This window comes from Misgurnus anguillicaudatus, chromosome 13, assembly GCF_027580225.2.
Source record: "Misgurnus anguillicaudatus chromosome 13, ASM2758022v2, whole genome shotgun sequence".
NCBI lineage: Eukaryota > Metazoa > Chordata > Actinopteri > Cypriniformes > Cobitidae > Misgurnus > Misgurnus anguillicaudatus.
The window spans coordinates 23,510,736-23,537,045 of NC_073349.2; the positions used below are offsets into that span (position 1 = coordinate 23,510,736).

General features: G+C 39.2%; 1 protein-coding gene across 2 annotated transcripts; it reads right to left on the reverse strand.

The window, feature by feature from the left end:
• Positions 1-102: 102 nt before the first annotated feature.
• Positions 103-25,539, reverse strand: ankrd52a (ankyrin repeat domain 52a). 2 transcript variants are annotated; one of them, XM_055187411.2, is made up of 28 exons: positions 25,377-25,539; positions 24,662-24,745; positions 24,429-24,507; positions 23,807-23,877; positions 23,496-23,696; positions 23,156-23,243; positions 22,504-22,646; positions 21,986-22,198; positions 21,828-21,906; positions 21,563-21,677; positions 19,822-19,904; positions 19,314-19,431; positions 18,254-18,322; positions 16,448-16,588; positions 16,271-16,333; positions 15,656-15,767; positions 15,504-15,575; positions 15,208-15,409; positions 15,032-15,119; positions 14,795-14,912; positions 14,496-14,715; positions 14,319-14,409; positions 12,004-12,090; positions 10,363-10,508; positions 10,069-10,151; positions 9,882-9,964; positions 9,698-9,789; positions 103-8,343 (listed from the first exon to the last, which is right to left on the reverse strand). In XM_055187411.2, exons 1-28 carry the CDS (start codon positions 25,401-25,403, stop codon positions 8,093-8,095), a joined length of 3,219 nt encoding a protein of 1,072 aa, XP_055043386.2. In that variant the 5' UTR covers positions 25,404-25,539; the 3' UTR covers positions 103-8,092. The 2 variants fall into 2 exon arrangements, with proteins under 2 accessions (XP_055043386.2, XP_055043387.2); XM_055187412.2 differs by having other exon boundaries at positions 14,319-14,406; positions 25,377-25,538.
• Positions 25,540-26,310: the final 771 nt, after the last annotated feature.

The following is a 26,310-nucleotide window of genomic DNA, read 5'->3' on the forward strand; positions in this document are numbered from 1 at the left end:
AATGTAAATCAATAAAATTTTTACATTAAATAAAACTTTATTATGAATTATTACCAAACTATAAGCATTAAGGGAAACGGTACAAACACACACAACGACAACTTGTATGTAGCAATAGCATTTTATTTAAACATTACCAATTCTAAGCCACGATACTGAACGACGAGACCTACTGGCTGCAGCAGTTCATAAACCTGACTAACAAAAACATATGGGATTTTTTTTTTGTCTTTAAAGTCAGAGAGACCAATTCATTTTTAATAAGCTTAAATTAAAAATGATTATGTTCTTTCTTACTTAAATACACGTACAGAGTTTCACATCTGTTAGTAACAAGTAACCATTCACAAGCTCATACTATGAATTAACAAGGCAAAGTGCTTTCTGGATTGCATTGTCACATAAGGAAATGAATGGCTTGAGGTCTTTTGCGGGGTTGAAAGGGTGAGGGTTCTCTTTCTCGGGTCACTCGAACACCTCGAGGGATTTGGGCAGAGCGTATCGAATCTTCCCGTGCCCCTGGTTCCTTAATGGATACGTACAAAAATGGCAGGGAGCGAACACGGATTATAGTGTTTTGGAAGGGCGTAAGGCTAGGGGACTATATACTCCCGTTTTAGTACAGAATAAATGTGCATAACTCAGCAACCGACCCCCTTTCAAACCCCAGACACCAGTAGAAAATTGTTAGAGTTGTTGCTTCAGTACCAAAGTCACACAACCAGCCACGCACTCTACTGAACTCAACCAGATACACGTACACACAACCAAGAGCTGTAAACTTGAGTTCAGAGCGCTCACAGTGAACATTTAGAAGTGAAAGAAAAATTAAAAAGGGGGAAAATGAATACAAATGTAAATGCCAGTTAGTATAGGCTGATATTTTTCCCTGTTTTGTAAAAAAAAAAGTCAAGAGCGATAGAGGCAAGACACTTGTGACATCATTTGAAATATTATGGGGAGAAAGTTAAAAAGAAAAAAATAAGAGAAAAATATAATAATATTAGCAATAATACAGTCTGGCTTCACATTCCAGTGGTACTCTGTTGTGTTACACTTATAAATAGCATGTTACACAGAGATAGACACAGTCAAACACGCAAACTGTTGTCTTATATTACCGATTGTTGGTTATAATGTTAAATATTTGTTCCATATACATATATTTTTCAATGTTTCAACACAACTGGTGGAGATTCTGATGCATCAAGCTGTAATACAGAGGTAGGAATAATGCTACTTAAAATGCCTTGCGTTTCTAACTCTCGGTAACACCGCGGTACGATCCAGGCTTGAAGCAGAGTGTTTTACGCAAGCAGGTCATGATCTCGTTCACTGATACAGAATTGGTGTGATGTAGACCCTGCAATGGTCCCAGGCTTTTGCTGGTGATGGTATCTCCTACAAGTTCAACTTAAAGACAGGATAAGCATATTTGCAGATATGTCGATGAGGTATACAGGGCTCGGTATGACCCCTGTTTATTTTGCATTCGCACACAACGCTCATATTCAGAGTCAGGCAAACATACTGGGCGCTGCACTACACGATCCGTCGCTGGGTTTCCATTGTTGAAACTAAAAGCTTGGATATAAGCGAACGATACATGCATCACATCGCATTTTCAGGTAACCATTTAGTGCATTGTTTTGTAAACCGTTGAATCTCAGGGTCGTTGTTTTTTCAAGCCAGTGCGTAACTGGTTTTTAAGTCAAATACTTGGCATGTCGAGTAAAGTTTGGAAGCAGTGATATCAACCCTGTTTTATTTATCCAAGCCATTCGGTTCTGGTTTTACAACAATGGAAACAAAGCCACATCATAGTATTTTTGCTTTTATTTTTGTGTAACAGCGAACATCTGAAGTCTTATAGACGGTGGGTCCTATTGTAACTGGATTTAAACGTGGAACAAAGAAGGTCCGTGAATAAAGCCAGTCCTCTGAAAAATGGCCAAATCCTGCACACATCCAATTCACATTCAGTTTGACTGAAATAAGGCTCTCTCTCAGCACTGAAATCTTTTATGTTAGATTCAGTTACAAGAAGAGGGTGTTAACCTAAGGTGCCACAGATTAAATAGCTAGGCCGAAGCGACCAGAGCCAACAAATCGTAAGAAACGTACGTCTCTTGATACTCGTATTGCTTGTTCTTGAATGAAGAAGTCAAGTGGCCATCTCTACAGAGACATACATTGGTCCTATATGTTGTGAAATACTAGATATATTTTTTTTTACTCTGTGTGCTACCTGTGTTTCAGGTTCAATATGAAATCATTGATTGCTTGAGGCCAAAATGAAGGACCTTGAAATAAGTAAATAAGTTATTCTAGACTAAGATTACTAAAAGACTTACGGTCTTGGTTGCCAACTATTAAACAAAACTTTTATTTTATACAATGACATTCAAAAGGAATGTTTCATTACAAGCTTAGTTTTTTAATTTTTTTGAATGCATTACATGACGAATGTTGGGGATCTTGATTTTATGTTCAAGCATCTGCAAAGCAAAAAAAAAAAAGTTTAACAATAAAACGTTCTTTGGTACCGCATAACGTATGGCCCAAAGTTGAAAAAATTGTGTGGGGGGAATTAAACCCTGGAAACAATGATCAACACAGTTTAATAACAACATTTATGATCACATCACATTCCTTATTCATCGATAAAGAATTGCAATTCTAGGCAATGCGCTTTGCTTTTGGTATCGAAACGAACGATCAGAGGTAAATGAACAGATTTAACCCCCCCTCCACACACAAACATGCACAAATTACACTGTACGTGCTACAAAAGCAGACACTGACTTTAAGTGGGACTGGAAAACGGCACTCTCCGAGCTCACGACCGATCGACCAACCAACGGAAATGCCATCTTTCCAGTATGCACAAAGTTTACACCCATCACAGTTTCCACCAAGTCCTTTGTACATTCCACAAGAAAGTGCCAATTGTGTAGGCAAAGCAGGAAGGAGTTCGAATTTGCACAATTCCAAAAAAATAAATAGGTAAAACGAAAGATGAATAACGCAGGAGGGCATTTCCTCCGTTAAGGATACTATGGCGCACAGAAAAGTTATTGCACTTCAGTCCATTTCAGGTGGATACGTTTGACGTCAATACAACATAGACAAAAAGGAGTCATGCCAACATTCTACGAGACACTGGATTTACGACTAATCTCCAATGCATTACCACACAAAAACAACACGGCACACATCTAGTTCACTAAAGAATTCACACTTTGTAAAACTAAACACGTTATTTTTTCTCCATAAAGTTCGAACAGGTCACTAGCTAGAACCGACCAAATCGGTGTATCACTGAATTCAATTTACAAAGATTATTTATCGGTGGCGCTGACAAATTAAATCGAGAGTTTTGACCGCTCAAAACGCAACCGCGTTTTCGAGACGCACAACAGTTGTTCAATCCTAAGGCTCACTAAAGGTGTTAAACGGAAGACCATACCCTGTGGCATGTACTTGATAACAAAAGGCACAATCCCACATAGTCGTCGCAAAGTGATGAAAAAAAAAAAATCGCTTACAGACTCCAAAGAAATAGCAGCATGCCACACAAAGCAGTCGCATTCTCAGCCGAAGCCAACAAGCAGTGTCGAATTTACAGATGAAAACGATGGTCGGCGAATGAAGCGCATCTGGTGGCACTATGCAAATTGGTGAGATTAAACGAAAATATTCCTGCATAGCTTTCTTCATATGAAACAATGTTTTTTAAAGGGATCCCTACATGCCCTGTGAGATCAGCCATTCAGTCAGGCTCCGATGGTCTTGTAGCTAACTAGCCTTATGAAAACAAGCTGCCGATGAGAACGTGTGAAGCAGCCATTTTTGATTATATCATTCGCTAGTGGATTCACGATTTTTTTAGTGCTTAGCAAGTAAAAAAACTCAATCAGAAGTATGAAGCAAACAGTAGGCCAGGATAATAGACATCATCTATGCAAGCTCAAGAGCACCTCTTGAAAAACTCCAATGTTCTCCACATCGCAAGGCCTCAGGAACGCGACCTCAGGATTCCAGTTGCGTGGAGCATGCGTAGCTAATATTACCTAGTCGAAATTCACGTACCTTTATATATATATATAGCACGACAAATATTAAGGACAACTAGTTTATGAGGTAAGACTGCCACGTCGAGACAATGCAGACCAAAGTTCTTGAGGAGTTACGTATATAGCACATTCACTATTGTGCTCTTGTTATTTACCTTGTTAGAAAGATTTGCATTTATAAGACGGCACAAGTTTTTACTACCTAAACACTGCATTCAAGACAGTGGAATGGAGAAATATTACCTTGGCATTTTATCATTGGCCGAAATTTACGTTTTGCTTCGAGGTTTTTCCGAATCATTTACACCATGCACTTCCTGTGTTCTTCGCAGATGATCATCATCATCATAATAATATCTTCTAGTGCAATTTTGAGGCCAGAAGCCGTTATGGTACATCTTTCGGCAAATCAACTTCTACAACTATGTGCTTCTTTCGGAATCTCACCGATCGAGGAATGACGAGATCCCAGGTTAACGAAATCTCTCAAGTGCTGCGTCTGCTAAACTATTCCGTTTCCTCTTAAGGCAAAAAGTCGGGAGCTAGACATAGGTTCAATGAAACGGGTGTTTTGAGTATTGCCTTAAATGGATGCGTCTTCAAGTAGTAGGGACACGGCGGTCCTCTGAGGTAAATAGACATTCGATCAGCCATTAATACCTTTGTGAGAAATAAACTTGATAAATACAAAAATGCAAGGATGAGCATACAATAAGGACACTGAGATTCATTTATCTGCGCTACAATTAATCTGCTTTCCGACAAAATGGTTACAATTATCAGATAACTCCACCCGCATGTAACTGCAACCATCTTGGTCATAACAGGCAATGAAAGCTGGCCCTTCAGGTGTGTAAAAATGAAATAAAATAATATTGTACTTCGTTGATTCAGAACAAAACTTAAAAAGACGTGTAAATGCTTTATTTTGGTAAAATTCAAATCTGCCCTTCAGTTAATAAAGATTTAAGGCGTTTTCAATGTCCCACTACGTATAGAATTAAACCTCTTCCCAAATTAGCAGATGAAACTATTTATAAAATATCATTTTCGAAGGAGCCGTTGACTGAACGACTTGCTAAATGCTAAGTTATGGCTAAATGCTAAGTAATTAGCATTGGGAAGCTCCATCATAAATATACTGGCTTTTAACTGTCTGATTGTGAACGAACTGGCATTTTAAAGTATGTGAATCTCTAAAAATATATATAATGGGCACAGTAGCTTATGCTAGTTTGGATTTGTTCTTATTTTGGTAATGGTCTTGTACGCACGCACAAAAACCGAATCATTCATTCACATTTTTACAAGCATATCAAAATGAGAAAAAGAAAAAAGTTATGGCACTAAATGACTTTGGGGGCGTAAACTGCCCAAACCAGTTATACCCTACCCTAAAAAAACTCAAAAATTGCCACTTTGTGACTGGTTCCCTTATTGTTGTATATACGTAAAACAGCAAACGCGCCAACTTTTAAAGGTTTCCGAAAGGGTTCGATTACAAAGTTGTTAAGTGTATTATTATTATTTCATCACCAACATCGAAGCAAGCTGCTACATTCGACAAAACACCTCAACAGTTTTAGTGCAATCCCAATGCGACGTTTACAAATTCGAGGAGCTAAAATAAGTACGTTTCATTTGTTTGGCTGGATATAAACGATCGCGAATAAATACACAACTATCACCTCAATCAAAAGCAGCACTTTTCTCTCGCACTGGATGAAATGTATAACTAAAAATCGTCACAGGCTCCACGGGCACTTGTTTATCGACTACGTGTGGTATGACAAGCTAACTTAATGTATAAATAATCAGTTTATTTGTACAACTACAAGCAGCGCTTGTAACTGGCAGTGCAAATAACAAGCTCATCATCGACTTGCACTTCGTTATCGTACCCTGTGCTGTATACATGCGCATCAAAAACCCTCCACCGAAGCCCAAGAGAAGTTCCTATACGTGATAAACTTACATATTAACGTCATTAATTGCTAGGTAAACCCCAAACAGTACGACACTAATCTAATCTTTTAATGTTTGCATGCACATTATTTGCACCCTTGCAAGTAGAGGTCAGAAATTCGCAGCTTGTGAACAAGTTTAAATCTTTTTTTATTTCTTTTTTTTATTATTGAATAAGCAAGTGCTTTATATCAGGCCTGCGTGGATTACAGTCTCGAGTAAGCAGCCAAAAAACAAGAGGTCATTTCAGAAATCAGTAAAATCCACTCTCCACACGGCCATTTAAACATCTCACATTACCATAGCTTGTTTGTCGAACGCACCTTCATACAAATATCCGTCACGGTACTTCAAAACTACTACTCTATCTACATCAATCCTGCTAGTATTGGTATAATCGAGAATAAAATTTCACGTTTGTACGGTTTTGTCTTGGATCTTTTTTTTTACATTGTATAAGCTCTTTCTAATCAGGTGTTGATGCTTTTGCTCATAAAAAAAAGAAATCTATGGTAAAATTAAAAGCCCTTATAACTGATTGTCTCATTTGTGACTGAGCTTATATTGCCTGTTTGTGGTGCACAAACAAAGAGATGTTGTTTCGAACACTCATTCACATGGTCTTATTTTGCGGTTTAGGTGAAACAACCTAATGGAAGCACAATCTTAACTTTAATCTACCTTTGGCAATAAGGAAGCATTTTATAAAGAGCAGGGGTGAACGGCTATTTTCAGTTCTTCGATTCAATTTCATTTTTTGGATTTACTTTGGTCATACCCATGACTCCTCCTATCACCTAAATTTAAAAAGGTCCTTCAACTCCCTCGAGTCAGAAAAAATAACCACGACGAGAATCGGAAAGTTTGTCGGATTCGAATGAAAAACTCATCTTGAGGGAGCGAATATGATGTTTGGGTTAACGGACCTTACGCGGACAAAAAATTACTTTAGTAGGCACTGTAAAAGCAGATCCACAGTAAATATAACACCATTAAAAAAAGCAAGCAGTAGATTTAATTGAATATATGACGAGCCCCAAAAAATAAATACAACTGGAGGTCCAAGGAGCGAGTACTGTGTATGACAACTGCATTCTTAATAGTTTGTATCCATAAAAGACATTTTGTGCTTACTAGATTTCCATAGTGTAACATCTTCATAATTCATCATTTCAATGCCTGGCAGCATGACATTTAAAACACTTTCTTCTGCCAAACGACAAACAGTGATGTAGACTAGCAGACACCTTCATTGTAAACCTAATCCGCCCTCCAAAGCCTTCCTTTATCTAACAGTAAACATGCATTATATATATATATATCAGACCCCTTTGGCAGGAGGTCAATGGTCTTTTGGCTTAAGGTAGTATGGTTTTCCCTTACGTCAAAAATTATTCTGTTCGGATGTTTTGTTGTTCCTGATCTGTGCCAAGTCAGATTGCACCTCACATAAAAACCTCAAAATGTAAGAATCAAGTATGGGATGAAAAAACTTTCAAAAGTGGATGTCGCACACACACGCACGCACACAACACACACACAAGACCACTATCAAATACATGGTCCCGCAAAATTCATGCAAATCGAGTGTAACCCGTTTAAATTGTTCCTCAGGGCAGGCTGTAAATTCCTACAGAAGGCCACAGCGTCACGCAAATAAGAGGCATGATATGGAAACTGATCCATTATCACTGTTACCATGGAGACACACACCTGCATAATTATAACATGAACCGTGTCAAAATCGAATCGACCGAAACGAAAAAGGAAATAAGGTTTGAGTCACCAGGTTCGATTAAATGGCTTAGATTTTCGACTTATTAGACTCATACTGAACAGACAGCATTTAAGATGGGAGTCAGGGGTAGGGGCGGGGGAATAAATATAAATAAATAGCTAAATTCATCCTTTCGTGTTTGCGTAAAGAAACGCTTCGATACTGGCACAGGAGAAATGTGTGGCTGTAATTGCATATAGGTTTATCTAAGTGTGTAGAGGACCTTTCCGAGCGACAGCGAGATCGCCGGTTGTTTTTAGCGAGCAAGGACGCCTCACTCGGTCAAGCAGCCATCCAAGCCGATGGTAGCACCATGGCGATCTTTGCCGTAACCATGGCGAAGGCCTCCGTTGGGCAGAGGGGGGCAGGCGGCGGTAATGCCACAGTGCTTGAGCAGGTTGAGGCTGGGCGAAGAGGGTGAAGAGGAGGAGGGCACGGAGGAGGAAGGCTTCATGGTCGAGAGAATGAGAGCGAGGCAGTCGGCCACAGCTTTGTTGGGAGCGCAAGCCAGGGCTGGAGTATGACCTGCGAGATCAAACACACGAGAAGTTAGCTGAAGAGAAAGTCAAACCACCACTAGATGGAGCTACATTAATGCTGCGTACACACCAAACGCGAAGCGTTATGTTCCTCGCTCTAGATTACTCGCGGGATTTAACTTGGTGTCATGCGAATGTTCGCTTGTTCCGCTAAGAATAGTGCGTGTTTTCGTGGCAATTGCGCCACCCAATTCTCATCACCCCAGGTGAGTTCGCATCTTTGCAATGACTTTGTATGTAATCTACTCGTGCAAATTGTTGAATTCGCATTTGGCGTGTATGCCCCTTAAGAGTTCGATTGCTGTATTGATGTTACAAGCTGAATTGGTGTTCGACTGGATGTATTCTGACTTTCTATTCATGAATATTTTCTTTATCACAACTAAAAGGGACACATTTTAAAAAAAAATGTTACAATGTGTACGAAGACAGACAGAAAATTAAAAGTTGTGATTTTCTAGGCTGATATGATTATTTTATTATTTATTATTAAAAGAGTCAAGTTTTAAATACGAAAAATATCAAAACTCTTTCGTTATTTTTGAGCGCGATGCTAATGGTCTAATCAGATTCAATGGATTATGCTAAGCTATGCTAAAATAGGAAAAATATCAAAACTCTTTCGTTATTTTTGAGCGCGATGCTAATGGTCTAATCAGATTAAATGGATTATGCTAAGCTATGCTAAAATAAGAAAAATATCAAAACTCTTTCGTTATTTTTGAGCGCGATGCTAATGGTCTAATCAGATTCAATGGATTATGCTAAACTATGCTAAAATAGGAAAAATATCAAAACTCTTTCGTTATTTTTGAGCGCAATGCTAATGATCTAATCAGATTCAATGGATTATGCTAAACTATGCTAAAATAGGAAAAATATCAAAACTCTTTCGTTATTTTTGAGCGCGATGCTAATGGTCTAATCAGATTCAATAGATTATGCTAAGCTATGCTAAAAGTGGTACCGCCAGACCCAGGTATCTGCTGAATGGATTCCAAAACTGTAAAAATCAAATGTTTAACTCTAGGGGAGCTAGAAAATGAGCCTATTTTAAAAATATTTTAAAAGGGGAGTGTCCCTTTAAAATATAAAGCAATAGAAATAAGGGATGCACGATAATGTGAGAAAAAAGCAATAACTTGCAAGATCAAATGTGCAATACTACAATGCTTTAAGTTCGTAAAATGAATATTAACTTTTTAACACACACATAAAAAAATTGTGTGCCAGTCTCACTAAAACTTTGACAGTACATAAGCTTTTGAAGTACTAAAATCCTTCATTTATTGTAAACTTCTGGGATATTTTTGTAATTTCAATATATTGTGCATACTAACCTTCCTCATCCACTGCCAGCACTGTAGCTCCACGATTCAGTAACGCCTGGACCACTGAAGCCAAACCATTCCTAGCGGCAATGTGGAGGGGCCTGAAACACATACAGATTCCCAAAAAATGTCAAACGCTTAATCCCGTATTTTGATTCAAAGGTATAAAGGTTGGGTTGAGAGGAGAACTCACATCTGAAGCATGCTGTTTGTTGCGTTTATGAGAATAGGGTTGTGGATCTCCTTCAAGATCAGCATGGCACACATTTCATGAGCCTTAACACACAAAACATGTCAAACATGTTTATTGGTAAAGCTCTGTAACTGGTAAAACTTAAGAGACTGAAGACAGAGTTTGAATGAAGAACTACTCTTTATACCTTGCTGCAGGCTAGATGAAGGGCAGTGTTCTTGTTAATATCCAGGAGGGACAGGTCAGCTTTGGCTCTGTGGAGAAGCAGGGCTGTGCAAGACAATAACAGAATATCTGCATTAAAACCAAAAACGCAAATACGAGTCACATGTGTGCTTCAGTCAGGGATTATGATCCAAGTACAAGTGCACTGCCGTACACATTTTCTGCCAAGATAGTTAGTCATAATTAGCCATGCGCTAGCATTGAAAGGCTTGTGTGTATACATGCTAACATACGTGCCAGACTAACTAACTCTTACCCACGGCACCGCTTTGCCCATGGTCAGCGGCCACCATCAGTGCAGAACGTCCTGAGTGGTCCACGGCATTGATGTCGGCTCCGTGCCGCAAAACCAGCTGCAGCCCAGCCACGTCCTCAGCGACTGCAGCCGCGTGAAGCGGGGTCCTGTCAGCAAAGCATTTTGTTTAATTACAGTTAGGGCTGCACGATTCGGAGAAAAAATCTAATTGCGATTTTTCTGATCAAAATTGCGATTCGCGATTTAAAGTGCGATTCATTAGTATATAATAAAAGAGGTACATCCAGGTTTGTTGTGGTGGTTTTAATAGCACCAAAGAAAGATGCTGTGCTACTGTTTATTTAAAACCTCTTAAACATTGTACCAAGTTGTCTGCAGGACTTTGCTATTCTGCAGACAAACTTTTTTTTTTTAAATCTAAGAACATTAAAAAAAAAAATACAATTTAATTTTTTTTTTTTTTGAAAGTTTTATTTAAAATAACATATAGGCCAATGTATTTTGGCTGTCACTACAACAATGCATCTGACAAGCAAATGTTTAGTTTTTCTTTTAATCATAAGACTATACTCATCTTGTTTTACTTTTCAGGCATCTGTAATAAATGTAAATATATTAGTTATTAGAATCTATGATTTAACATAAGCAAAAAATACAAATAAAAGACTGCACAGTCCTCACTGTAGGATTTTAAATGTGGAGCTGCAGAAGCTTATTCAGTTAAGAGTAAGGAGTGCTTTTAATTTTTGGTGTTTAATAAACATTTCTGACACAGAAAGCAGCAGGTTACTGTCACTTTAAGACACAAGACAGCTTTAAAACTGCTCTGCTTCAATATACTGATAAACATCCAGCTGTTTATGTTCACTTAGACAAGAAAGAAAACGTAAGTTTAGTGATCACGCTTGTGCTGACTGCTCTCTGTGTGCGCACTTCATGAACCCTTATGCCTGTAAATATTCAAAGCGGTGCAGATGTGCGCGTGCAAGAAAGTATAATGTACCTCTTTCGTCTGCTGTGTTCCGGGCTTTAATGAAACCTGCTTATAGTCTGATGAGGCGCTTGTCATTGTTTGCGATGCATGACGAGAAACGGACGTATACACCTGTCTTTAAGTCCAACATTACACAAAAGGGAAATGTTTTCGCGCATTTCTGTCCTTTCATTTGCCGGTTAATGAGTTATAATGCGTTTTTAAAATGACTGAATCCAAAATCTGCCAACTTCATGACATTCCGCGTTGTGCAGTTAATTCCATTTGTATGCATTTCGCGATTCTGTCCGTGTTTTCCGCATCGGGGAAATCATATGGCCGTACACTTTGTTGAGGAGTTGAACTGCTGCTCGCGCTCATGTTTTCCAAATGGTGTGATGACGTGTAGTCAACACCTCAGTGTTAATGCACTCTATTGGTCTAAACTGCATCAAACGTAAAATGCGCATGAAGCGAACTGTCAAAAACTGCGTACTAGATGATTGTTATATTTAATAGTTTTGAATCGAAATAATCGCATTTCTTGCGATTCGAAAATCGCATCCATTCACATCGCGATTTCGGTATAAAAACGATTAATCGTGCAGCCCTAATTACAGTAAGCTTTAACGGCTCTAGCGGTTTTTTTGTGTAACTATTGCACCAACCTTCCTTTGGCGTCCCTGATGTTTACCAGCGAATTACAAACATTGGATTCCAACAGCAGCTCTGCAGAACCACTATGGCCATTAATTCTGCAACGAGACGATATTGGTACAACACAGAGCAAGATGATTAAAATATATTGTGCCGCTGACATAATACAGCATTTTTTAATACTTCCTTTAAAACATAACTGGACATCACATAAACAGGATGTGAGAAAATGGCTGTTTCTAATGTGGCTAAATGAAAATCTTAAAGGGATAGTTCACCCAAAAATGAAAATTGTGACATAATTTATTCATCACCATATTGTTAGAAACCCGTTAAAAAAAATGTGTTCTGATAAATACAAAGGAAGATATTTTGAGCACCATTGACTTTCATAGTATTTTTTTCCTACTTTTCAAGTCAACGGTGCTCCTGCTTTTTGCTTGATTATAAATATCTTTCTTTGCGTTTATCCCTTTAAAGGGATACTCCACTTTTTTTAAAATAGGCTCATTTTCCAGCTCCCCTAGAGATAAACATTCGATTTTTACCGTTTTGGAATCCATTCAGCTGATCTCCGGATCTGGCGGCACCACTTTTAGCATAGCTAAGCATAATCTCTTGAATCTGATTAGACCATTAGCATCGCGCTAGGGCTGGGCGATTTGACCTAAAATCAAAACCTCGGTTAATCTAACATTTGACATCGGTTACGATTAATAAACGATTATTTTTTGCCTCATAGTTCACTGACAAGGTTGGAAAGTTTAGGGCACACCTTAAATCAGCCTGCAATGCAATTATTCACATTTTTCTCAAAATAACTGCATTACTGAAAAATATTAAATAGACTTAACTCTATGCAGATGTTGCATGTCATTATGTACAATTGATGAAACTTTCAGAATGGGAAGTTATGAACCAAAGAATCATACAACCCCCATGACTAATTATAGACATCAGATACATACATAATAAGTTGTATCCAGATAGCATATTGTAATGAGATGAGTAGGGCAAAATACATACTTGGACTGTATCCTTTACACGTTTCTTGTATTCAATCCATTTTTTCTTAACTGGGCACTGATGTCTAAGCCATTTATTCTCATCTGTAATGCTTTTGGTGTTAATGTAGACTAGAAGTTCTCCCGTTCTCTCTCTCTCCGTCATCTCTGAAGTGTCTAATTAAACTCACGCGGGCGCGTCTTTTCGCGGTTTTGAGTGAGTGAGATGTGATGACATTACCCGGGCTGCTTAGAGACCCATTGGTAGATTAAACTGAGCGCGTGTGCGGTAAAAACCCGATCGCGCATTCCGTATTTTTGTCACAGGTGCCTGCACATTCGCGAGTACTTCTTTAAAAAAGTACTGTGCTTCTTTTGGGCACTAGATGATCCTGCTGCTCAGTTAAACAGTGTTTGAGTTCTCCTCCATGTTTCGCTGTGCCACTGACAGGACGGGGCGGAGTTACGCAACATCACACGCAGCAGTTTGTTTTTAAAGGGAAAGTATTAACAGGATTAAAAACCGAAATAACCGACATGATAAAATAATGTCGGTTAGAGGTTCTGAATTTCGGTTTCGGTTATTTTTCGATTAATCGCCCAGCCCTACATCGCGCTAAAAAATAACAAAAGAGTTTCAATATTTTTATTTTTTAAAACTTGACTCTTCTGTAGTTACATCGTGTACTAAGACCGCCGGAAAATTTAAAGTTGCGATTTTCTAGGTCGATATGGCTAGAAACTATACTCTCATTCCAGTGTAATAATCAAGGACTTTGCTGCCGTAACATGGATACTCATCTAACAAGGCATAATATCATTGCGTCTCCTGCAGCCATGTTACGGCAGCCAAGTCCTTAATTATTACGCCAGAATAAAAGTATAGTTCCTATCCATATCGGCCTAGAAAATCGCAACTTTAAAATTTCTGTTGGTCTTAGTACACGATGTAACTACAGAAGAGTCGAGTTTTAAATAGAAACAATATCGAAACTCTGGTTATTTTTTAGCGCAATGCTAATGGTCTAATCAGATTCAATGGATTATGCTAAGCTATGCTAAAAGTGGTACCGCCAGACCCGGAGATTAGCTGAATGGATTCCAAAACTGTAAAAATCAACTTTTACGTTTAACTCTAGGGACGCTGGAAAATGAGCATATTTTCAAAAAAAGTGGAGTGTCTCTTATGTCAATTGAAATTGTAATTTCAGACTTTCATTATGGAGTAGATACAAAGTAAAAATACACTGAAGGATGGTACAGGCTCAATATCAATTCTCATATGCAAAAAGCTCACGCAGTAAAAATATTTGAGCACTTACAGAGCACAGTGCAGTGGGGTGAAGGGGTTTCCCTCCTGGATACTACATGGTTTATGTTCAAGTAAAACTTCCAAACAGTCTTCATGACCTGCTGGTTCACAAGCAAAACGTCACTTCTCAAAAGCACACTTATTTTTCACGAAATTTTTTAAAGTAATGTGAAAAAAGGGGTTTTACCGTGATATGCTGCCCAGTGTGTGGGTGTGTAGCCGTGGCGGTCCGCGATTGGGTCGTGGGGGTGGGAGTGGTCAGCAGCAGAAAGAAGATTAAAGAGAATATCAGTGTAGCCACAAGAGGCAGCCAGATGGATGGCGGTTCGGCCCAGAAAATCTCTGCTGAGGACCGAGATGCCGTGGGACAGCAGGGCGGTTACACAGTCCTCCCGACCCATCGCCGCCTACAAAAACAGGACCGGTCAGAGCTGCCCACATGTAAGGACTAACCCAAACAGATTTTTGATGTCTTTAGTGTCTCACCCCTCGGTGTAAGGCTGTTCTTCCTCTCCTGTCTCTTATATCAGGGCAAGCCCCTCGTTCCAACAGCAAATGGACGCAGTCAGTATGTCCCCCCAACACCGCCAACATCAGGGGAGTCCTACGGAGAGAGAACATTTAATATTACGTAACCATTTACGATTGACAGTTTTTAAAAGCAATACTGAACCTAAAGAAATTAGCACAATGTAAAAAACAAAAAAACAAGCTCATACGTACTGTCCTTCAATATCGGTGACATTGACGAGGTCGACTCCACCCTCACTACAGAGCAGCATTCGCAGACATTCCGAGTGGCCATTTGCAGCTGACCAACAAAATAAAACACGTAGTGATGTTTCAAACTCTCACAAACATAAAAAACGATTATCACAAACAAATTCAACCTTGAGTACCTGCCACGTGAAGCGGGCCCCATTTACTGCGGTGCTCGGTCAGAAAGCAGGATGCTGACTGGCTGAGCAGGAGTTCCACACAGCGGGCGTGTCCTTTCTGGGAGGCTACATAAAGGATGGAGCGGCCAACCGGGTCACAGGCGTCCACACACGCTCCAGACTCAATTAACACAGCCACGCATTCCCAATGACCCGACTCCACCTGACAGATGATGTGATGGTCAATATTTTAAGATTTTAAATTATCAACAACTATCATCAACCACTTAATCGTAACCAGATCTTTTTGTACGCACTGCCAAGTGTTGAGGGGTCACAAGCCCACAGCTCTCCTTCTCTTCCAAAGTGTTGAAACACATCTCCAAAAGCTACAAAACACAAGATGTGAATCAAGCATTATACTGGTAACAAAAAAAAAATCACGTTAATAGTGAAAGATCAATCTTACCAGCTCCAGGTTTTGTTTGTTGCCATAGGCCGCGGCGTAATGCACAGCACTGTATCCCTTAGTGTTGCACAGAGACGGATCCGCACCGTTATCCAACAGATGCTCCACGCACCTGTAGGAATGACAGATTATGTCAATGTTTTATGTAACAAATGGAATGTAGGCAACAATATTAGTCAGAGGTCTGGCCCAAAAAAATAGCTTATAAAACAAAGCAAAAAAGCCACAGAAGCATGATATGTTGTATGAAGAAGTTAACATTGTTACGTGATGTATCAATCTTTAAAGCTCCAAATATTCATTGTTTTTTTCTTAATACAAACGTATCTTTTTTTTACCGAAACACGAGTTTATAAATGCATATATTTAATGTAATATCATGTTGCGGTAATGATAATTTTTGATAATGATAATCTAAAAAAATGTAAATAATTCTATAGGAAATATTTTTTTAAATCCTCTAAAAATAATGGTTATAGTAAAATTGGCTTCAAGGGCTTTTTTTATTTTGATGGTGGACACTTAAATCTGGATTTCGTGAGAATCACCCATATTGTGAAAGACAGTGAGTAAATTATAAGCAGTTTGATGTAACTGTTGGACGGTTGGACTTACAGGAAAGATTCCTTCTCCCCCTCTTCTTGGTTCTGATGGGTGCTGGCGTGGGGTCGGTCCGTTCTGAAACAGACACTCTGTATCACTATACGTTCTGTGCACCATAAGCAGTTTACGGAAATATTGCAACGTTGCTATGAAGCTCTAAAGGTGCATAGGCACGTATAAGGCTTTCACCTGCAGAATGAAGTGGATGCTGCTGAATAGTGTAGGGGTGTACAGCCTGAACGGTCTCGCTCATTGACCTCTGACCCTGCTCCTACTAGCACGACCACACATTGATACCTCTCATTAGCAGCCGCATAGTGCAAAGGTGTCCTAAAAAAGGAGACATACCACATACTTGTTTCAAAAACACTTGCGTTCAAACACTGAATCATTTATACTGCCCCCCAAAGGCAAAGTAACTACACATTTGCTCAAAATTGGCCTGAAATATGCTTTGTGACATGTGTTCTGTGTAGGACAAAGTCTCCTGGTTCAATTTTTCAGAGTTTGTAGGGCAGTATAGTAATCTTTATTGATAATAATAAAATATAATAATACAATACAATATAATAAATAAAATAAGTTTAACAGGGCTCAAAACTAATAACTTTTTTATTTGGTAGCACTGGTGCTCCCAACTTTAAAGAGTTAGGAGCACCAGCAAAAATTTAGGCGCATCCATCAAAAAATTTAAAAGCACCACAACTACAAAGTAAATGTTAATAGATTTATTTTATTAAAAATAAAACACCACCACCGGGCTTTACACGTCCTATGGCCAGCATTTAAAAGTTGGTCTTCTATTTTATTTTATTTTTTGCTGCATAAATTCCTAAATTAATACCCAAATGCTGTTGAAATAGTATTGCAGCAATAATAATTTAACAATTACAGGTAACATGATTAAGATTACATAGAAAATGTAGCAAAAACGTAAAACACTGATTAATTGTGACATTACAAAAGTGACCCTAATATAGAAGGCTAATATATATTGGTATTGATAACTGCATTACCAGGATGCTTTTACTACTAAATAGGCAATGTTTTAAAAAATACAACAAAAACATACCATCAGCATTGTCATATTCACCAGCAACATGGACCACAAGGATGTTTGTCGAATGTCCATTCACCAGCGCATGCGCACATACACCATCAAACACACTTTGACAGACAGCTCGGTGTCTCCATCAATAATAAACACATTTGTCATGACACGTCTTGTATTTTTGGCACTTTCGCCATGGTTTAAGCAAGATACGTCTGGCGCTTAAAATGTTTTGATTCCGCCATTAACGCCGTTTTACAGGATTTACAGTAAACACAGTAAGTTACATTTTCATAGCGGAGACACTCGAAATCTTTAAGCCACTCTGAAAGGTTTAACGTCAACTCGTATTTTCCGGTGGTGGAGTTACATTTGAATCCGGATCGTCGTAAAAATACAGTAATAACCTTGGCTGTAATCGGCTCGCTCTCGTCATGCTCGCGACGCTTTCGTCTTTTCACATTTCCGCGCTTCACGGCAACAAGGAATGACTGACGCTCATATTAGCCAATCTGCGGTCTTCATTAAACGCAAGAACTTAATGGTGAAATTTGATTGGTTATGTATCGTTGGAGAGAACACTGAACCTGGGACAGCGCCAGCACGCAGGATCACAATCAACTCGCGTCACAACAAAATGGGCAGTCGCACAAATGCTCCCAAATATATTTTAAGGTCGCACAGATTAAATTTCGGTCGCATATGCGACCAAAATGGTCGCAATTTCGAGCCCTGTTTAATGTGTTTCTTGGGAATCAGACCCTAACACCATGCTCCACAAGTCATATGACTCTGTAAATGTCACCCTATGTGCTTTTAAACATAAAAATACTGCATACATCTTTAAGCATAACATTTTTTCTTTTGATTTTCGGCAGAAATGACACACATGCTCTTGACAGCCTCAACATGACAACATTTTAATAAGGCAAAAAGATTTGTACCTTCCAAACTTATCCTTCTTATTCATGTCCGCTCCACTGCTCAAGAGCAGATTGAGACATTCAACGTTTCTGAATGAGGAAAACAAAGAAGAAAAATCAAGACTTCTGAGGAACAGACTAGATCATAGCTTTGACGTCACTAAATCCAACAGCATGAATCAAATTCAAACACAACAGCCTGATTTTATAAATAAAAGGGACATTCCACTTTTTTTTTTTAAATATGCTCACTTTCCATCTCCCCTAAATTTAAACATCTGATTCCTACCGTTTTGGAATCCATCCAGCCGATCTCCGGGTCCGGCGCCAGCACCTTCAGCATAGCTCAGCACAATCCACTGAATCTGATTAGACCATTAGCGTCACGCTAAAAAATAACCAAAGAGTTTCAATATTTTTTCTATTTAAAACCTGACTCTTCTGTAGTTACATCGTGTACTAAGACCAACGGAAAATTTAAAGTTGCGCTTTTTAGGCCGATATGACTAGGAAATATACTTTCATTCTGGCGTAATAATCAAGGACTTGATTGCTGTTGTACCTTAGCTGCAGCAAGCGCAATGATATTATGCAGCACCTGAAAATAGTCCCCTTGGAAACTTTCAATAGCAGGGGACTGTTTTCGGGCACTGCGTAATATCACTGCGAAAAATATCAAAACTCTGGTTATTTTTGAACACGATGCTAATGGTCTAATCAGATTCAATGGATTATGCTAAGCTATGCTAAAAGTGGTATCGCCAGATCGGCTGAATGGATTCCAAAACTGTAAAAATCAAAATGTTTAACTCTATGGGAGCTGAAAAATTAGCATATTTTTTTAAAAAAAGTGGAGTGTCCCTTTAAAAGCACCACAATCTAAATTTTAGATAAGAACCAATTTTCCTCTGTTTTAAAAGGTCTTTATTTTTAAGTACTCTTATATGAAAATAAAAATGCTAATAATCGAGGGAAATACAAAAAACAAGTTTAGCACTTTGTTCTGTTTTTAGGAATACACTGCATAAAATGGGAAAGTGTCCCTTTAAATTGTCTGTTTTAAGTAAAGCTCTCGTCTCACCCTCCAGAGGCAGCAGCGTGTAGACAGGTCCTCCCAAAGTTGTCTGGCGTGTTGATGTCAAACCCAGCCGAGAGCACGTGCTCTTTACTCATCGACAACACTATGCTGTACAGCTGACCTACAATACACACACAAACACACACACAGTTACACTCATTGCATTGTGTAGCTAGAGGGGATAACACTGCTGTTCTGTGAGAGCACTCAACTGGTTAAACTATAAAAAAGTTCAATATACTATTAGTATGTAAATAAGATTGCACTCAACCAATTGCTGTCTCGCATAAATGCCAAAAATCGGGAGAAGCAATATCATAATGCATTTTATGTAGTCCTAAATTGTTGAGAACTTTGGACACACAAAAAAGGCATCTGTCCATAATCATATCATTTTAGCATTAGCAAACAGACTACAGAAGGTCACTCCCTTAACCAAAAACAGACATTGTTGTCCTATTTTATGGTCCTCTCTGCAATTGGTCACTTGTAAGAGATGAACAGTGTGTACCTGAGGAAAGTAGCTTACGACAACAGTCAGAGGACCCGTAAAGGACAGCTAAATGTAGAGGAAACATCCCATGAATCCCTTGCCTGTAGAAAGAAAAAAAAACTTGATTTTACTACATACACTATAGGAAGATAAAATGCAAACTGACTGGAGATTACAATCAATTTCCTTGTAAATGCAAACTCATGGTCTGGTTTATACACATGTGCTGCCTGTAGCCCACTCACTGTAATATACTGGCCACTAACAGTGTTTTTGGTGATTTTCATTGACAATGACATCTGTTGATTTGAGATGTATTTTCGTGAAAGTAATAGCTGGCTATGTGAACGTGTCCAGCTTTATGCAAATGAGCAGGAATTACCAATGCCAGTCATGACATTGTAGAGCACAGCGTGTCCAATTTCTTTCCAAAATAAAATCATCTTATTTTAACACATCATCCCATTCGCGGAAGTTAAAGGGACATTCCACTTTTTTGAAAATATGCTCATTTTCCAGCTCCTATAGAGTTAAACATATGATTCTTAGCGTTTTGAAATCCATTTAGCTGAATTCTGGGTCTGGCGCTAGCACTTTTAGCTTAGCTTAGCATAATCCATTGAATCTGATGAGACCATTAACATCGCGCAAAAAAATAACCAAAGAGTTTTTTCCTATTTAAAACTTGACTCTTCTGTAGTTACATCGTGTACATAGACCGACAGAAAATTAAAAGTTGCAATTTTCTAGGCAGATATGGTTAGGAACTATACTCTCATTCTGGCGTAATAATCAAGGACTTTGCTGCTGTAATATGGCTGCAGCAGGCGCTGTGATATTATGCACTGCCTGAAAATAGTCCCTGCTATTAAAAGGAACCAAGGGGACTATTTTCAGGCAGTGCATAATATCACTACGCCTGCTGCAGCCATGTTAGCAAAGTCACTGATTATTACGCCACTTTGAGAGTGTAGTTCCTAGTCGTATCTGCCTAGAAAAATCGCAGCTTTTGATTTTCTGTCGGTCTTAGTGCACGAACTACGGAAGAGTCAAGTTTTAAATAGGAAAAGTGTCGAAGCTCTTTGGTTATTTTTTGTGCGATGCTGATGGTCTAATCAGATTCAATGGATTATGCTAAGCTATGCTAAAAGTGGTAGCGCCAGACCCGGAGATCAGTTGAATGGATTTCAAAACGGTAGGAATCAGATGTTTGACTGTAGAGGTGCTGGCCAATCAGCATATTTAAAAAAAAAGTGGAATGTCCCTTTAAAGGTGCAGTGTGTAAATTTTAGCGCAACTTGTGGTGAGGTTGTGAATTGCAACCAACGGCTCAGTCCACTGCAAACCCCTTGCTTTTGAAACACATAGAGAAGCTACTGTAGCCATCACCGGACACACAGGTCATCGTCGGAGACAACTTAGTTAAACAGTTTGTCTGTAAAGGGCTTTTGTAGAAACATGGCGGCCCAAAATGGCGACTTCCATGTAAAGGGACCCTTGGTGTACGTAGATAAAAACATCTCATTGTAAGGTAATAAACACCTAACGGTTCATTAAGTAAGGTCTTTATACACCCCTGATAATATAGTTTTGTATATTATTTTGCATTTCTGTCAAGAGATCCTTCTAAAAATTACACACTGCACCTTTAAGGCCAGTTTTGCAGCTCACTAATAACATTAAAACACAACTGAACATAAACCGTGAGCACTGCAAACCTAAAAAAATTTATTTATTTCAGTCCCATTCAATTGCGTACCTGGCTGTGTCAGCACCGTTTGTCATTAAAGTACTGATAAGCAGCTCATGGCCATACTTAGCAGCAACATGAAGAGGAGTATTGCCATATCTGTCCACACAATCTATCTCCCCACCTGCACAGAAAACACACAAAACATTCATGCATTCGCCACACACATCCATTGTATACCACCGCCTTCTAAGCAATGGATTCGAACCGAGTAGCAGGGCCACAAAAGAAACATGATACTGGATGGAAAAGTTGAGTAGGGAAAAGTACTGACCATTCTGAATGAGAATCTGAGAACGAGTGAAACGTCCATGAATGGCTGCCATGTGCAAAGGGCTTTTCCCTTCTTTACTCTAAAGAGAGAGGAAACATTTATTCTCAGAAATGCAAAAAAAGCAACATGCAACCTGAGCACTTATTCCTGCATCACACCTGCATGTTGACATCAGCACCGTTGTTCACCAGGAGCTCCAGGCAGAGAGCTCCATTAGTGGACACTGCAGCCAGGTGCAGGGGCGTGTAGCCACGGTGGTTGGGCTGGTTGACGTTGGCCCCGCGATTGACCAGCTCATTGGCCACGGCCTCCTGTCCCGTGTAGCAGGCCACATGAAGAGCAGTGTTTCCGAAGGCATTTGGCTCATCAATCTAAAAGTGACAAGGTGATAGACAGTTAGCTAAGGGTTAAGTTATCATTAGAAGTAACAACAGATTAGGTAGCGCTAAAAGCTGTAATTTTCAACCTTATAAGATCTAACAAAACATCTATTGTGGGCTTGGTGACATTTTATCAGCATAAAAAAAGGATAACCAATCAAGCGCCGCCAAGGGGGCTGAAATGCTTTCAACCTGGCCCTAGTGCCGATCCTATGTCTATTATAAATGTTACAATTCCAACACAACCAAAATATGAATGACTGAAGCTTTGGAAGATAGCACAAAGTTGTTCTTACCTCAGCTTCATTGCGTAACAGGTACTTGACCACATCGACGTGGCCACTGGCAGCAGCAGCATGGAGAGGGGTGTAACCCCGCTTATCCCTACAGCTCTTATCTGAGCCCTGAGACACCAGCAGCTTAACCACCTCCAGATGTCCTAGAAGACACACAAACAGGTTAGTCACCCATCCATACATCAACATAATATAAAAAACGTATAAAACCCAAAAGTATCCCCTTAGCGCAAACAGTTCTAACTCCATGTATGTTTTGAGGATCGCTCTGAATCTGATCTCTATCAAAAGCCCTTCACAAAAATTGAATTATCTTAGATTTTTGCTCAAAATTTGGTATTTTTGTAGAAACCTACCCAAATTTAAGAGGTTATAAAAAGAGGACAAATAAAGGTAGGATGAAAAGATTTTTTTTGTTTGAAAGCAGAGGGTCTGTTAATTTTATTCCATGCAGTTGCAATGAATGTGAGACAAAGGCCTTAACCGCTATCAAATCACGATTTCACAAAGCTTTTCACTTGAAAACGCGTCACTAAGCGTCTCATGGCATGTTTACACAGACCAACACGTTTAAAAAGTACCCGAGAACAAGAAACTGTGTGAATACACCTTTGTAGTTCACATATTCAGGTAGATCGCAGTAAAAACTCACCGAGGTACGCGGCCCAATGAATAGGCTGCCTGTCCTTTTTGTCACTGGCACTCAGATTAGCTCCCTTGTTCAGCAGCAATTTAACCATCTAGTGTGCAGGAGAGACACAAAGCATCATTGTATCCATTTATTGAAACCACCTGGGCATTAGAGGTACACCACTTATGTTGATTCATGTTGCTCAGATTTAATTCAAGCTTATATGAAAAATCTACAAAAAGATTATTCATTCATTTGCGATTCTCCACAAGCCTCGAGTGTTTAAATAAAGATGTTAAGGGCCGAAGAGGTCCATCTCTATATACACCAAGCAGGCATTAAATGACTAATCCCACTTTACCTCCTGATATCCACTCTGAGCAGCGTGATGCAAGGGCGCTCTGCCCGTCCGGTCGGCCATGTTCAGGCTGGTCATGTGAGGCAGCAGCGTCTCGACGCAACGCGTGGCCCGGTTGGCTGCCGCGATGTGCAGTGGTGTCTGCCAAAACTTATCCCGTGCGGTCACGTCAGCTCCCTTTCTCAGCAGCAGCCCCACAGCCCTCTGGATAAAAAAAATCATGCTTGACTCACTGTATGAACTTGTTAAATTGGTCAATGATGCTACGAGTAGGCTATTTCTCGGGCATATAAATCATACACCCTGATGTTTACCTCATTTCTGGATGCAGCTGCCCTGTGTAATGGTGTTAGCCACACATGGTCCTTTGCATTGACATTCGCACCTTTAAAATGAAATGAATAGAAGAAGGCAAGGCAATGAAATCATCACACGGTTACTAAAAGATAAAATGTACGCCTTTAATGCTTTTATCAATTCATAGAATAGAAATGCACGATATATCGACCTATAATGAGTATTGGCAGATAAAAGCATTTTAAAGGCATACAAAACATCCTGGCAAAAACCATCTGCAGACGGCCTGATGTCCGACTGAAGTAAAAGATGCACAAAACTGGGCAATGCTTTCTAAATCTGGCACACTCTGAACCAGCCGTCTTAACGTTAATGAAGGTACAAAATGTTTTCTTATCGGCGCTAGGATGTGGCATAATGCATATTAGATAATCCCACCCCTAAAATGGCATTTAAATAAAACTAACTCTGATTGGCTATTGTGCTTATTGGTCAGATGATCTCTTCCTGTCAAACCTTTAGTTACTCAGTCTAAGCTGTAACTATATCACATATTTTAGCTATATCAACATAATTATCGATTATATTAATAAAAATATGTATGCATTAGGAGCAAATGTGTAGTTTTTATCTCTATACCTGCAGTAATGAGAAGCTCCATTATTTGAACATCTCCCAGCCAGGCAGCAGCATGAAGAGGTGTGCGACGCTCTTGGTCCTTACAAGATAAAATGTGAACAGATTTATGCTTTTACTTCCACAGTGATGACACACAAAACCCATTATGGGTATACACAATCTGAATATATCCAATTGTACTGTTATTGGTATAATGTAATAGCTCACACCAACATATGACGTTTAAAACATACCAGTGCATTGACTTCGTCTTTCTTGTGCAAAAATAGCTTCACTTCATCTGTATTCCGGTTAAATATGGCCTGGACCAGAGGCGGCTGGAGGAGGGGAAATACAGGATAAACATGACAAATATGTTCAAATTATATTCAATAATTAAAATAACGGGTGTCGATGTGACAATTGTGCGTTTTTGGTGTTTAATGTATATGCATAAATAAACCGATCTCATCATTGGGCCTGATGGTAAACCGAAAGTATTATTAACCAGCTGCAACACAACATCAGAATTGCTATTGGATCTAAATAGGATAAACATCTGCGTGCCATCATGTTAAATCAAGTCATTTCTAAACCATAGTAAGATATATGCGTTAAATATGTTGATAAAAACGTGCATTTAAAAAATAAAAGATAGATGTTTTCTTATGCGGATGGCTGACACCCATCACATCAAGGCTAGCTGGCATGCTAACGTCTGGGCGTGAAAAACGGGACATTTATCATTTTAAACTCCTTTCTAACAACCCGATCCTAATTATACAGCAAAAACACGAGGTTTGTAAGTAAATGCATGATGAAAGTCCAAGTTGTCGCGGCAGATCTGCGAGGTACACGGTATAATCAAACGTCAGGTTGCTAGCTGCATCAGGCTCTGCATACGAACGCAAGAGAACGAACAACAAATTGCTTGATTTACGCGATAAACGGGGTGTAAATGTCTCTCACCTGGTCTGTAATATTGAGTACCCCCATCTCCCTGTGTCAGTCGGGCCGAAAGTCCCTCATCAGTAAAGAATCGAGGCTGAAAAACCAAGACAACAATCTAGTGTTGCGATAAGAGACGTGATGAGTGAATCTTTAGCTGGTGAGGCAGTTGAAAATAGCGACACCAGCGTGATGGCAGCCTACTGCAACGACTTTCAAAATAAAAGCCCGCAAAGCTGTGAATGTAAACGCACTGAACAAACAACTATGCACTAACTAACTAACTAACTAACTAACTAACCAACCAAATAAATATGTTTGGTAGACCAGTTCCATTAAATGTTTTAGTAAAGCCAATATTTAGATAATATATTTGTGACCCAGTCTGTAAAAGCCCAGCTAAACCCAAGTCTTTGTAGTACGTACACTTTGAAGGACGCACACTTTCTAGTACACTTGGAAGGATGCGCACTTTGTAATAAACTTTGTAGTACACTTTGAAGGACGCACACTTTGTAGTACACTTTGGAGTAAACTTTGTAGTATGTACACTTTGTAGTACACTTTGTAATAAACTTTGAAGGACGCACACTTTGTAGTACATTTTAAAGGAAGCACACTTTGTAGTACACTTTGTAGTAAACTTTGTAGTACACTTTGAAGGACACACACTTTGTAGTACATTTTAAAGGAAGCGCACTTTGTAGTACACTTTGTAGTACACTTTAAAGGAAGAATACTTTGTAGTACACTTTGTAGTAAACTTTAAGGGCCGCACACTTTGTAGTACGTACACTTTGAAGGACGCACACTTTCTAGTACACTTGGAAGGATGCACACTTTGTAGTACACTTTGTAGTACACTTTAAAGGAAGCACACTTTGTAGTAAACTTTAAAGGCTGCACACTTTGTAGTACGTACACTTTGAAAGACGCACACTTTGTAGTACACTTT